This window comes from Falco naumanni, chromosome 11 (genome assembly GCF_017639655.2).
Source record: "Falco naumanni isolate bFalNau1 chromosome 11, bFalNau1.pat, whole genome shotgun sequence".
In the NCBI taxonomy this organism is placed as follows: Eukaryota; Metazoa; Chordata; class Aves; order Falconiformes; family Falconidae; genus Falco; species Falco naumanni.
Window position 1 is genome coordinate 34,477,466 of NC_054064.1, and position 13,917 is coordinate 34,491,382.

Sequence of the window (13,917 nt, forward strand, 5' to 3'; positions counted from 1 at the left end):
AGACTTGCTGCTCAGAGATGCAAACTTCTGGTCCTGCCACACTCACATTGGGGATTGCCTTGTATCCTCAACAAGCTGATTGATTGGGTTTGTATTTTGGTATTTGGGTCCTAAATTCTCATTAGCAGCTGGGCCTGCCAGAAAGCAAAGGTCACGGTGCAGCAGGACACTGGGCAAGTGGCTCGAGTCTTCAGTGTGAGTGTACAGCCCAGACCCTGCGCTCTGGTCCGGCTCTGAGCAAACCACCTTTGTTTTATTCATCCCTCCCAAATCCACGAGCGAACGACCCCTGTCTGCTCATAGTCAAAGCCTGGGGAAGGTCTGTCTCCAATAATGGTACATTCCTGCACAAAACAGGGTAAAACCAAGAAGGCACACTCCTGGGAGCAGCGACAACTTGTGACAAAACAATATTTAATTGTTTAGGACTGCTGCGTAAACCTGTTATGATCACAGTCTCTGAAGGGCATGTTTTAACCTACCAACTATCATGTTTTTACTTACAAATGTTTGTTCTGTTTTCTTTAACCCAGAAGAGACTATTGGAAGAAAAACACATCACACAGTCTTTCTTGTGTTGCCTGACGGCATGCTTAAGAGGTCATCTGGAAAGTTTAAAGAAGGACGAAAACCAGTTTAAAAAAAACCAGTTCGGTAGACTGGGCCTTGCAACTGGTATATAATAAGGAAAAGATAAAGATGCAGAGATATGCCATTAAACATTAGGTTCAGAATAAGGAAATGGCGGATCCTGTATTATCTCTGGATGTTGGTTTTCATCCCTAGCTGGAGATATTGCTGGCAACTGCATCAAACTGTCCATGTTGCATAGACACTCTAGATGCAGCTGGCAAGAAACTGAAATTTCCATTTGGTGAGAAATTCAGACAGTGAAAAGACAAAAAAGAAGTGTTGCCTGGAATGAGATGGGTAGCCTGGAAGGAAGCCAGCATTTTTTTTTTCCCACTCAAAACTCAACAGGCTTTTATTTGAATTTCTTTAAAACTGACATATTCATGGAGATTTCAAATAGGCATTTCCTGACAAGTCCCCTATTCCCCCAAGCCTTCCCTCCCTTAACAATCCAAGTTTGTCAGATCCTTTCCAACCAGCTGTAGCTGTAGGCTCTTTTATATTTTGCGCAGAGTTGGGACCCTCCCTGAAGTTACAGATATATAGTTATATATATACTTTTTAGATTTCTGCACATGGCTACACATCTCATCTAGCTGGATATATGCATATTTATTCCTGTAAGAATTACTGTAGTCAGCCAATTCTGGCTGATAAAACCTTCACAGAAAACATACCCTTATGTGATAAATAAAAACAGAGACTGCTCTCTTTCTGCTAATGAATCACATTCTGGAATCTCCTGCTTCCCTTTGCTCGATCAGAACATGTCCTTAGATGCGCAGGCTTTTAGAGCAGCTTTACGGTGTCTTGCAGCGATGGAGGCTGGGCGGTTGCACTGTGCATTTCCCCTGCCCTTGCCGAGCTGGCGCGGGGCTGCAGAGCGGTACCCCTGCCTGTGGCACGCCATGCTGCGTTGCTGCTCATGGCTTTGGTGGCCTTTTGGGTGAGCCTGAATAGAGTGTCACATACCGTGCAAGCCGCAAGGTACTCGCACATCTCATTCCCTGGCATACCTTGGGAGTGGTAATCACCTCTGTAGACGAAGAACAAAATTTATATACATGGATCGCAACCCCCAGCCTGCCCTTAGAGCAGATGTTTCCAGCCCGTGCACCTCTGCACCATCCCGGGGGTTCCATCCCCTGCCAGGGTCCCCCCACCTGTACAGCATCGGGTACCACCCTGTGACTGAGATGGGGGGAGGCCTAGAGAACGCATGAACTGAGACGGTCATGTACTTTATCTATATAAATTACAAAGAATTAATAAACAGATGCCAGAGCTATAAATAAAGAACAGTCTACCTTTTAGAAATCCATTAACTGTGGGAAGGTAGTGCCGCGTTGCAGAGAGCTCACCCTGTGTCTCAGAGGCGTGCTGGTTCCCATGCTGCCATTCCTACACGGTATATGCTTATGTACAACAAATGCCAATGCCATTTACTATAATGTAAACGAATTTGCATAAAGATAAACCACCAACAGCAATGACACAGATCCCTTGGAGCTGAGAAATTATGTGCAGTAGTGAGCATCCCCCAGAAAGACTCCGGAGGAGTCAGCCTGCCAAGCAAGTCCTTGAGATGTGGCTCGTCTCCCGGTATCCGACACACTTGGGTAGGAGAAAGGGTCAACGCCGCAGCAGCAACAGCTAGTAAGCTGAGCTTCTCTGCCTGCCTTCCACATCTTCTGCCCTTTTCATAGACTAGAGAAATTATTTCACAGATGTCCCCTGCACTGCTTTCCTGGCATTTCTCAAGAGCGCTTCTTGGTTAAAATGTGAAGTTTCAGCAAACTGATCAATGAATTATATTCTGAAATATTCAGGCATTCTCATTTTGGTGTGAAACCCTGGATTTTGTCGGTTAAACAAATTGGTGAGTATCAAAGCAGCTTCTCCTTTTAAGCAGGCTTCTCATATTTGTGGAAAAGCTCATTAATATTGAAATCCCCCATGACAGAAGGCATGTAGGCAATACAGTATCACAAAAAATATTCCTGCATTTTACATACTGATTTATAGAGTAGGAATCAATGGACTAAAAATGACCTATTTCTAATCCTATTTTTCAGCTGATAGAAAGTAGCTCTTTTGATATTAAATGATGCATCTATTCAGCAAGCAGTGAATAATACACTTACGATTTACTGTGTTCAAACAGTCCTCTGAAATGATGCAGTCTTTAAATATTGCAGAATGTCACCGAGCACACACTGTGAGCTATTTGAAACATGCATTTTACTTAAACAGGAACATTTACCTAATTCCACAGATTTTACTTTAAGGATGCAGCTTTCACAGAATGGTTTAGAAATGTAAAGTTCACCTGTTTGCAACAGAAGATGAGTATAACACTTTAAAGGCAGTTATTTCCCATAGTGCAGCTGTATATAATTGTAAGCATTGATGGTTTGGGAACCTGCACCGCTCTGCAGCGTGTTCCTACCATAACTCATTAGATGCTGGATAAACTGTGCCCATGCATAATGCTGGGTGAATAAAGAAATGATTCTTTTCTGGCAGAAAGGACTATGCTGGAATTACACATCTGCCTGGAGTTCTGAAATGCAACAGAAAAGTCTGTAATACGTTATGAACATAAAGCTTTAAAATAATTAACATATAAGACTAATACTTTTTTTTTTGGTAAGATAATGTTTACCTGTTTGACGCCACCCTACTCATAGCGAGTCTCGGTAGCCTGATATATGCTTTTATATCTGTTAACTGGGACAAAAGAACCCATGGTGGTGTTCTGCTGGGTGTTGGAGGGTGATTCAGCCACCAGCTGAAGGAGATGGAGGGCGGCTGGGCGACCCTGCCTTCCTTCCCAGGGTGGGCTTATTTGGGAGGCAGTGAGGTGGCCACGGAGAGCCAAAAGCTCTCCGAACAGCCAGACATCTGTTTCTAATGTGATCTGGAAGATAAACTTGCAGTGATCCAGGACCTGTTATCCTCAGTCTTGATCACACTTGTTTAGTGTTTTGGAAGAAATTCCACAAACTGGGGAAAAAAAGAGAACAGTCTGAGTGTTGGCTGGTGAAAATGAGTAACCAGCTGTTTCTCGAGGCCAGGCATCCCCCTGTGCCTCAGGGCTCATCGCGACCCCACTATTTGCTGTACCCATGTGTCTCCTGCCCACATGCAGAAATCTCTAGCTCAAGGTGTATAATGCTTTCATCAAGTAAAGACAAAATTAACAGCGACAAAGAATGCCAAAAGTTCTGAGATTCAGAGTCCAACCCTGTAGATTCTCCTTACACTAATAATTTACTGATTAAAATGGGATTTGCAGCTGCATAAGAGGACAAAAAATGGGAGATTTTTAAAAAAATATGTCCTATGAAACACATAGAGCCTGCTTGAAATTAGATATTATTGGGCATTCTGGCATATTAAATGTATTAGATATGCAGTGAGGCAGATTAGGGAGAAGTAACTGAATTTCAAGGAGTTGCCCCACCTTCCAACCTGCCCAGAGTGCTCATTTAAAAATATGCTTTTGTTCCTGAGAAAATTAAATAAGTTAAAGTCCTTCTCTCTCTAGTTCCGTTTTTTATAAAAGTCCCTCATAGTATGTGAAACCATTAATTAAAGAAGATTCCTCGATTATTCTCTCTGACCTGTCACTGTTACTTGTTTAGTCAGCGTTAAGAATTCAGCAGCATCTTCAAAGGCTTTTCAAGGCACCTGTGAACTAATTATGCTCAGGGATGAAAGATCTGTAAGTAACTACAGCTCCTGGCAATGGCTGACAAAACAGACATCAGCTGTGGCCCCAGTTTTTTAACTTTTGCAGCTAATTCTACATGCGTTAAGTATTACCACTTAAGTTGAGAAAGCAAACTCCCAAATGTGAAAAGAGGCTCCAGCAGAGAAATGCACACGTGTGTCGCTACAGCTCTCAAACACAGTGTTGGGTTTTGCACAAGTTATGTATGTTTTTGGTTTGTCTCTGTTACTTGGAACGGTACGGAATCCTTAAGGGTTATTATTTAAAAATCAAAATATTTCTATAGGTAATCCCTGAAAGTAATTTTGAGGATGCTGAACATGGGGTATGAACATCTAGAAAATGTCAGAAGTCCTGTGCTGAAATTTTACACATGCATCTTATAAATAATTTTTAATAATGAAAGGTCAAACCAGTTGGTTAGAGTAATTATACTGAATGTGAGAAGAAAAACTGGTGAGATGGAAGGTCTTTTGTGTGTACCACTTTCAATGGTGACAGAGTTTGTACACTGCAAGAGGAGTAGAACATGCTGGAACCTCATCGTCAGTGCAAGTACTTCAGCGGTTTAGATGGGAATTACTCTTTGGCTAGTTAGTGCTTAAGCAGCCCTGAGAAAATAGATGCCTGATAAGAAAAGGGACCTGTAGGAGTCAGAGGCATTTGACTCTGACAAAACCTTCAGGTTTCAGCATCCTATGGTGTCGGTGACATTTTCCTTTTACACTCCCCTTTCCACATACAGAAATACATATGCGTATACTCATATACACTAATAAAAATGAAAAGAATTTTCAAAGATATTTTGAAAATAGGATAGTTACTGTGTGTTCAGAGTCAGAGTAAGAAGGGGGTTTCAAGATCTTCAGGATTACTACAGACTCTTCGCTTTCTACAAAAAGCAACTTCCTAGTCTGGGAGTTAAGGAAGATCCTGGAAAACTACCGGTGATGATAATGTTGACCATCCCATCAGTCACTGACCTTGATTTATCGGAGATCCTTGGCCTGAAGTTCTCCCTCATCTATCTGCAATTAAACATTGACTCAGTTTTGGTGTTTTTCTGTAACCTCTGGTGCGATATTGAAACATTGGAGGAGGATCGGTCTCCTTCCAGCAGCAAAACCTCTGGGAAAACACCCATTGAAGCTGCAACGAAGTGAAGTTGTAAATGAGAGTAGTAATTAACCACCTTGCTGCAAAGCCTAGATTAAATAAGGAGGAGGCTGATGCTCTGTATTCTGACTGGTGCAAGGCATGAGTTAAAAATGTGTTTCTACAGGACTATCTGTGTTTTGTATTGCTGTCAGTGCACGAGGGAAAGCAGGGCAGACAGACAGCGATCCAGTGGGCGCTGCTGGCTAAAACCTCCTGCGCCAACTTTAAACGAAGCCACAAATTTATTTTACTGTCATAAGCAGCTACAGACAAATAAACCGGGTTTTCTGCCACGATCTCCCACCCCAACCTACTGTCTTCTCTGCTGATGCTGCAGCACGAGGGACTCATTTTCTGACACTCTGGACACCTTTTAAATTGCCTCTGCAGCTGTCTAACTTCATAGCAACTGCCATGGCATTATCCTAGCTGTTCACCTGACTGAAGTTAGGAAAGTGGAGGGATTAACACAGCATTATTTAATTATGTGAGGCAAACAGAAAATTTCAATGGCAATGCCGCTGCTGATACCAGTGCTGATTTCCAGAAGGAAGGACTCAGCCCTAAGTTATTATCCATTTTGAGAGTTTTTCGTTAAAAAAAAAAACCACCAAAAAACCCCCCAAACCTTCCCATTGTCTTTCAGGGGAACAGATGTTGTTTTTCATCTGCAAACTGGCCTCAGTCAGTTAAAGATGGATTAGCTCATGTAGTTTCATATCTATTGCAGCTTTAGCTTCCTCTAAATTTTTTCTCTGTTGTGTTCAAAGTTTTTCATATTCTCAATTTTATACCATACTTTGGAAAAGGACCTCTCTGTTTAACTGTGCTCCCAGAAATAAGGCAGGGATTGTTATAAAAGAATGCTATTCATTTCCATTCCCCAGTCTCCATCCTGCTCCCCCAAAAATACATATAATTTTGCTCATTTGTTGCAAATTTCTGCAGACGGCATGAATTCAAACACATCTCAAAGCTATATGACTTCAACATCAATTTTTCAAATTGAGAAAAGACTGTGCTTCTGTGTAGTGCTTACTTGTGGAGATTAAAACCCAAAGTGCTACTAGAGTCCATTCCAACTGTAACTGTACATCACAAACCATCATTCCCTGAAGAAAGCTGGGAATATTATCAGGCTAAGGGGACATTTCAACCAATTACAAAACCCAGCATTAAACAACACATAGACTGAAGTTCTTCTATCACCGCCTTGCACGACTGCCACATCACCCGTGACTCTTGTCTTCTTCCTGGCTTCTGTTAGCTATAAAAATAATTTCTTAGCTTATTTTCAACTGCTTGGTAGTCTGAAGCAACTGTGAAAAATCACAAGGATAGCAACTTTTATGACAAACACTATCAGCTTTTTGCAGGTTAATCCATCCCTCCCCTCCTACTCCTTCTGCTGCTGCATTCTGTGATGAAGGGTGGTCATGCATAAATTGCTCGGTCACTTTCGTGAACGGCTTTGCACTGCAGACACGCTAGATCCTCTGCACGTAACAGAGACTGAGTGCTTTGGAAAACCCGCTGCTGAAGAAGGGCAGGCGGGAAGGCAGGCAGGCAGTGCCTGTGCACCCCGAGTGCCTCCACAGAGGACGCCAGAGGCTGCCCTTCCTAAGCCCTTTCATTAAAAGCATGGAAGGTTTATACACTTGTCTTTCTACTCCTTCCTGGTTTAAGGTGGGCGGAACAGTCTGCTGCCTAGTTTTTCTTTTGTAACTCTCTATTCAATCTGGATTTTTAACTGGGGAGTAGATTACCTCAGTCACTATGGCTTTCTGGCACAGTCTTTCTAATCTTTTTTATCTTAATTCGGAAATAAAAGTACACTTCATGTAGGTTTTGCCAGTGGAAAATTCTATTTGTTTTTGTCTCCCAGATGATCCTGATAACACTTCCCAGACTCCTTCCCAGAGGAGACCTGAGCATGGCACATCTTACCACATTACACACATGGAAGTAATATTCAGACCATTGGGTCTGACACCGTAACTGCATCTCGGGGCAGGTGTTTCAGGTAGAGCGACGGGAGCTAGAGCACGGTACGTGACGCTCATGACTTACCCCTTCCAAACCCTCTGGGAGGTGGTTCGGACTATTGTTACAGGCTGACCTGGAGCTACCTTTTAGCAAGCTCTGGGCAGGGCCACCCCTGCTCAATAGCCTGCGCTGGGCTGACCTGCTCCACCGAGTGCGTCCTGCTGCAGAGCAGTGATGGGAACCCCCTGAGAAAATGGGGAGTCAGGACCTCTTACCACCTGCCAAGCACGAGGGCAGGCTTTTCAGCTCTTCGAGAACACCTTCTGGCACCCTAAAAGGAGAAGGACCTGACGTCGGGGTCTTAGATCCATCCTACGAATCATTCAGGGACAAGAGAGCAAGACATTTGTGAGCCTCAAACCAACGTTCACGTTTACAGTGACACCAGAGAAGAGTCAGGTTATCACAAAGAAAAGACAGCGATGACACCGCGCGGCTGCATTGCCCTGTGAGCATCACCGCACAGCATCGCCCGTGGGCAGAGGCTGCATGGCAGAGAAACAGAGATGCGGGGAGGGGGTTTCTCAAACGGGGAAGCTTAAGAAGAGGACAACAACACATGAAGCCTGGAGGGAAGGCAAACCAATGAATGCACAAAGACGGGAAGGAGACAGTCCAGCACTACCACAACAAAGCCGCCCGTATTCAATTCCGGTTATTGATATGGCAATGCATCGGTTATGGGTCCCTGCGAAAAAGTACCCAAACATACTTCGTGAATGTATGTGGATACTGACCTGGGCTTGAGACAGGACTAGAGGTAGTAGGCTCAATAATTTCTACAAAAAGGGAAAAGGAAAAAAAAAAAAAAAAAAAAGAGAACATTTGGGTGTTAATCACACATGGAAGACAAATACAGAATGAGACAGCAAACAGTCATGCAACAGACACGACAATTTCATTTAAAGACCGGGCTGGCCATCACAGGCCTGTGACAAACATGCAGTTGACCAGACTTCAGTGCCTATGAGCTGCTCATCAGCGTCTGTCTTTTCCCAGCTATGTTATTCATGTGTCACCGGTACACCACATGGGGACCGTCACACTCCGAAAACGCAAATATTTTTGCCTGCCACCATGGCAAAGCCACCCTTGGAGTTCTCAAGCTCAAAACCATTTTTCCTGGGTATTACTGAACCCTGGCTAGAGTAAGGAGGTTTGGCTCACTTTATTGAATATAATTGCCTGTGACGAATATAAGTGAAGGTAACAGTTTTGAACAAAGAACGCTCTTTAAGTAATCGTTTTGTGCTTTAGTGAACTTTTAAAAATGCACATAGTTTTAATTATTGAAGCCCCTCCAGAAGAAAACATTTCTCAAAAACATCAAACATATTTTGAAGATGTTTGCTTCACCTGGGGCAACCGATAGAAACAACAGGAAAAGTTAAGAGCACAGTTCTCCAGCATTCAGTCTAATGAAACAATCACCTGTGGCTTTTCATTGTAATTTCATTTTAAAATTCATTATTCTGTGCTTTTTTATTAGCTTTGAATAGTGCTATGCAAAATGAAATACCAGACCCAATCAATCTTGCAGAGAAGCAAGCTACCATCTTAATGTAGCAATTCAATACCCTTAATAAAAAAGATTTAACAAAATTACCAAGCTCAAAAGATCATTGACCATATCTTGACTATAACAAGAAACTAACAAAAAAAAATACAAGCTAGTTGACAACAATGGATGTGCAGGTAATTGCTAAACACGCTCTCCACTCTTGTCCAGTTTTGCATTTTTTACCCCTACAATTACTTTTCACGTTAATATGATGCACAAATGATTCCAAGTGAAATAACAGACAAATACTTTCCCCGCCCCCCCCCAGTTGTGAAGTTTCTTTACCAAATTAATGATGCTAAGAATTCTGCTAATAGAGATGAGTGTTTCCAATCCTAAAAGTATTTATTTGACATCTTGACAAATACATCATTGCTGATACATGCAATTCACATTAAAAAAAAAAAAAAAGGAATTTGAACTGCATTACTCTGACTTTACTATTTTATTTAAAATTTAAAATCCATGAAGGCTGGTGACATCTTGAGCAGTCTTTAATATAAAAAGGGTTTAAAGTCTGCTATGGAGGTTTCCTACCCCTGTACAGGGCTAGTGTATGTACGCGGCAGTGGCAAGAGGGAGAGCTGTGGGCAGAGGCATCAGACCCTCAGGCCCAAGACGTCCCTCACCAGTTCCCACCATGGGAACATGGGGCAGTGGGAAAGGCAAGGTGGAGAGGAGGGGGCTCTCCATCCTGCTCCGGCCGGGAGCATCCCAGGGGACGTGCAGTTTGCCCACCCTGCTGCAGCGCTCGGGAGCTGGGCTGCAGGAGAGCAGGAGCTGCTGCTTCCAGCAAGCCTGATAGTCGGGAAGAACATAAACGATGGTAGAAGATTCTTTTGGGGGGTGCGTTGTGCTTCAGACAAAGGTTCCTGCTTAACCGGCTGCGGCGCAAACAGGGTTTCTCAGTATATTTAAGAGACGCAAAGCAAAATAGCACAAAGCTACAGAAATAACGATTGTGCAGTGAAGGCTGATGAACTAAATTGATTTCAGCAATGTCTAATTTTTACAGACCCATCGGCTTTGCTACGTTGGCGTGGATTGGGAAGCTGTGCAATAGCCGTAGCGATGTATTTGTGAGTTTTGCATTAATCTCCTTAAGACACCTATTCCACTTTCTTAGGGGGGAGGCACAGTGAAGGTCCTGGCCGAGGTCTCCCTGCACAGGGACCCTGCAAGAGCCTGCCAGGGCAGTACAGCAAAAGGTTTCCAGCAGTCTAGAAAAAAACAGGTGTCCTCTATGAAAGAAGGTAGTACTTCTGCATAGAGCAACCTCAATTTTAGCAGGAGAAAGAGAAATGGTGTTAAGAGACTCAGAAAAAACAAAGACTTATTAGGAATTCCTCGATTTTGTATTTTAACAAATGTTTTATGAATTTTATAAGAATTTGATTTAGTCATCTTCAATGTCTTCTGAATCTTTACATTCTGAGAAATTACATCCTGCTTCTTAGGTATAATTATCAGCTTTGCTTCAGGTGCATTGTGCAATGATGACAAAAGTTATTTTTCTGGCTACCCTAAAATAACAGAATCTTTTTCTTGTGAATTTAGGAGTCAATCCTTCTTGTTGCTATGGCTGCCTACAAAATAAAAGGTTCCTCTTGCTGCAGAATAACAACATTCTTTGCAACAATCAAGTAAATTAACATACTCAATCAACACAATATTTCATTAAAAGGCAAAATACCATACCCAAAGCAGCAGGGATTTTACTAGGATCATACCTCTTTTGGAAACATTGGATGTAGACTTAATTGTAGGTGCTTAAGGTAGCATAAATTCACAGAACTGTAGCATCACTGAGGCTGGAAGCGAAGGCGGTAATACCATGTATTATTCTTGCAAAAATCTCATTTTTAAAATACATTATTAGATCAAGGAATTGGAGAGATGGATATATTTCTAGTTTCAAGTTCTAAAACTCTTTGCAAATCTTTATTCATGAAATTGTTCAGGTCTATAGAGAAAAAACAAAACCAGCTGGTTTTCCTATAAGCACACTAGGCTGGTTCATTAAAATTAAAATATATTAATGACTTAGTAACACTGGGAGGCAGGGATGTGTAGGAAAGAGTGGCAGTATCTGTACTTAATTTTGCTGGGATACCAATCCTACAGTATCAGGACTGCTTAAATTTTCAAGGGTGATTGTGGGGGAAGAAAAAGAAAGTATAATGGAAAAACATGATATTCTGTGCCATTTCTGTGCCTTCAAGTGGAGAACTCTCCTTCAGCAGAACTTTTTAGATTTGTTTCATAAACCAGGGGAAAAGCAATGCGTTCACACCACCTCCTAGTTTGCCCTCTACATGCTCAGTGCCCTCTGGATCGCTGCGTACAGGATCCTTGCTGTTACCTTCAGAGCTGCCTATTCTGGTGCTGTAGGCACGAGCCTACATCGAGAGAAAGGAGGAAGGTTGGGAGAATCTCAGGAGGTCTCTGCAGCTGTGCACAGGAGGAGAAAGAAAACACCTAGACAGGGCAACCAAGAAAGTATTTGATGGCAGAAGTATTCAGCACATGGAAAAAGTACGAATGCTGCTGAGAGCAGCAGTCGGCTAAGTGATGCTGTCAGAAGGGGTGTATCAGTCACAGCCTGACAGCGAATACTCCCAGGGAGAAATAACAATTCTGTATTCTGCTCTGCCTGTAAGCAATGCAACGAGTCCTGGAAGGGGGCAACCGTGACTGAACGCAGAGCAGAGGCTGCGCTGGAGCCGGGGGAGCCGGGCAGAGAGCACCTGGAGAAGAGTGCTGCAGCCTACGCCAGCATCGTGGTGGGGTAGAGGGAAGTAAGAAATGATAACATGGGTAAAAGAAACTGTCTGGGTTAATACTACTTTGAGAAAGGTAGAAGAAAGTGTTCTCGGGATGACACAAGGAAATCTATTTATCTGCAAAGTCAGATTTGGATAAAGACATCTAGAGAGTTTACAAACAGAGAACGGCCCCCGCGGGTGCTGGGGCAACAGCCCGGCTCCATGAGGGTGCAGGAAGGGCAGGCGCAGGATGAGGGGTGCAGGTATCTGCGTTGCATCGTCATGGGAGGAAAAATCCCACAGTGTTCTTCTAGAATCAGTTTTGTTTAGCAGTGGTGAGCATATGCTAAAGCCGACTGCTGGAAATAATCCGGCGTTAGAGAATCAGCAGTTGAGTGAGTTTAAATAAAGTGGAAGAATAAATCCCACAGACTTGTAACCACAGCTCTAATCCTCAAAAGAGAAATCTTTGGAGAATACAAGCTATTAAAGACGGCTGGGACAAGGAGGTGCGGTTTAATGTCAAGGACATTTAACGTTGCCTTTCACCAAAAGGAAAGCGATAGTATCTAGAAATTCCTTTCTGATCCCAGGTAGAAAAATGCTTGCAGATAAAACCTCTTAACAAAATGAGAAATGACCCCGTGAAAGGCTAGACAGCACAAGGAGGAAAATTACAAGGAACAAAAGGAATTGGCCATAAAGAAGCGATGTCTGGGAAACCCAGCTGGGCAGGGGTGAAGTGGGAGTTGCCCAGATACATGGCACCTTGGGAAGGAAGCCGCAGCAAACCTGCTGCAAAGCATCTTCAGCCGCATGCATACCCTAAGAAAAATGAAAGCACCTCTGTTCACAAAGGTAGGGTGGAGAGATTAAGCATGGACTTAAAAATAATTCTTTTGCTTCAGTTTTAGCAAAAGCTAAAAGATAGCATCCTGAATAACAAAATGGAAATGGAAATTGCCAGACCAAAGTTAAAGCAAAATTCAATCAGCCCAGGTCAGAGGGATTTAAATACGTTTGCACATAAAATTATCAAAACAGCAGTAAATTCATGGGGAGGGGAGGACAGCAGGACTGAGAATTAAAGATATGTTCAAGGAGGGTAAGCACACTTAGCTACAGCCTCATGGCATTCCAGGCTTTAGAAAAATAGGAGGTGGAAGGAGCTAGTAAAGGATATAGGCAGGTGAAAATAAGCAAGTAAATAAAAACTGGCTATTAGTTTACTAGAGGCCAATTACTTTTAATTATTTGCCTAGAAAATTTCCTAGTACACGATTAAGGAACAGAGTAATTCACCAGCCCCTCTTTGCAGGAGCAAATGGGTACCAACCACGACTGAACGCATTCAGAAACACAAAGCGGGTGTGCAGCCTTGCTGTCCTCACGCTGCCTCCTCGACAGAGCTGCTGCGAAAGAAAACAGCTCCTTCAAGGAGGAAACTCGATTAGTTTATGGAAGGGATTACACGACGGAGCAGCCTGCGGTATAAGGGGATTAGATTCACTGACCCAGGCGTCCCCCCAGTCCCAGCACCTTAATAGCATAAAGCAACCTCATTTTTTTCCCCCAAGAGAATATGAAAAACTCAGCAAAAGTAAACAACACGTTGTTTCAGTCTGTTGCCTGCAGAAAACCAGCCTACGAGCCTCTGACTCAGATAAAAAACATACCAACCCACCAAGCAAGCACCCCACCTCCTCTTCCCATCTCCCAAACCCACCAGCAACCAAAAGCAGAACTGCCCACGGGACACGTGCCGGAAATTTTTCCTATCTTTCCATCTGAAAACACACAGATGCTACAGGGACAGATGCATCGCTACTACTTATACTGGCATGCTGCAGTTCAAACATCCTTTTTCAGCAGCTATGACTGGTCCGTCGCCTTGGCTGCTGCTGCAGCCACATCTCCCTGTCCACTGCTCATCAGCCATTTGGGACAGCGTAGCAACTGACACGCGCTGCTCACTGTAATAATGAAATAACAGTTATGGCATCTCACAAAGAAGAGCA

The 13,917-nt window shown here is 43.1% G+C and overlaps 1 protein-coding gene across 2 annotated transcripts in view; it reads right to left on the reverse strand.

Annotated features, from left to right (window-relative positions):
* Nucleotides 1–13,917, reverse strand: part of NEGR1 (neuronal growth regulator 1) — a 295,442-nt gene that overhangs the window by 22,868 nt on the left and 258,657 nt on the right. Inside the window, exon 7 of one of the 2 annotated variants that reach the window (XM_040611163.1) lies at nt 8,311–8,352. The exons of the other annotated variant lie outside the window; for it this stretch is intronic. Coding sequence (XP_040467097.1) covers nt 8,311–8,352 — 42 coding nt within the window. The remainder of the gene's footprint in view (nt 1–8,310; nt 8,353–13,917) is intronic. 2 annotated transcript variants of the gene reach the window in all.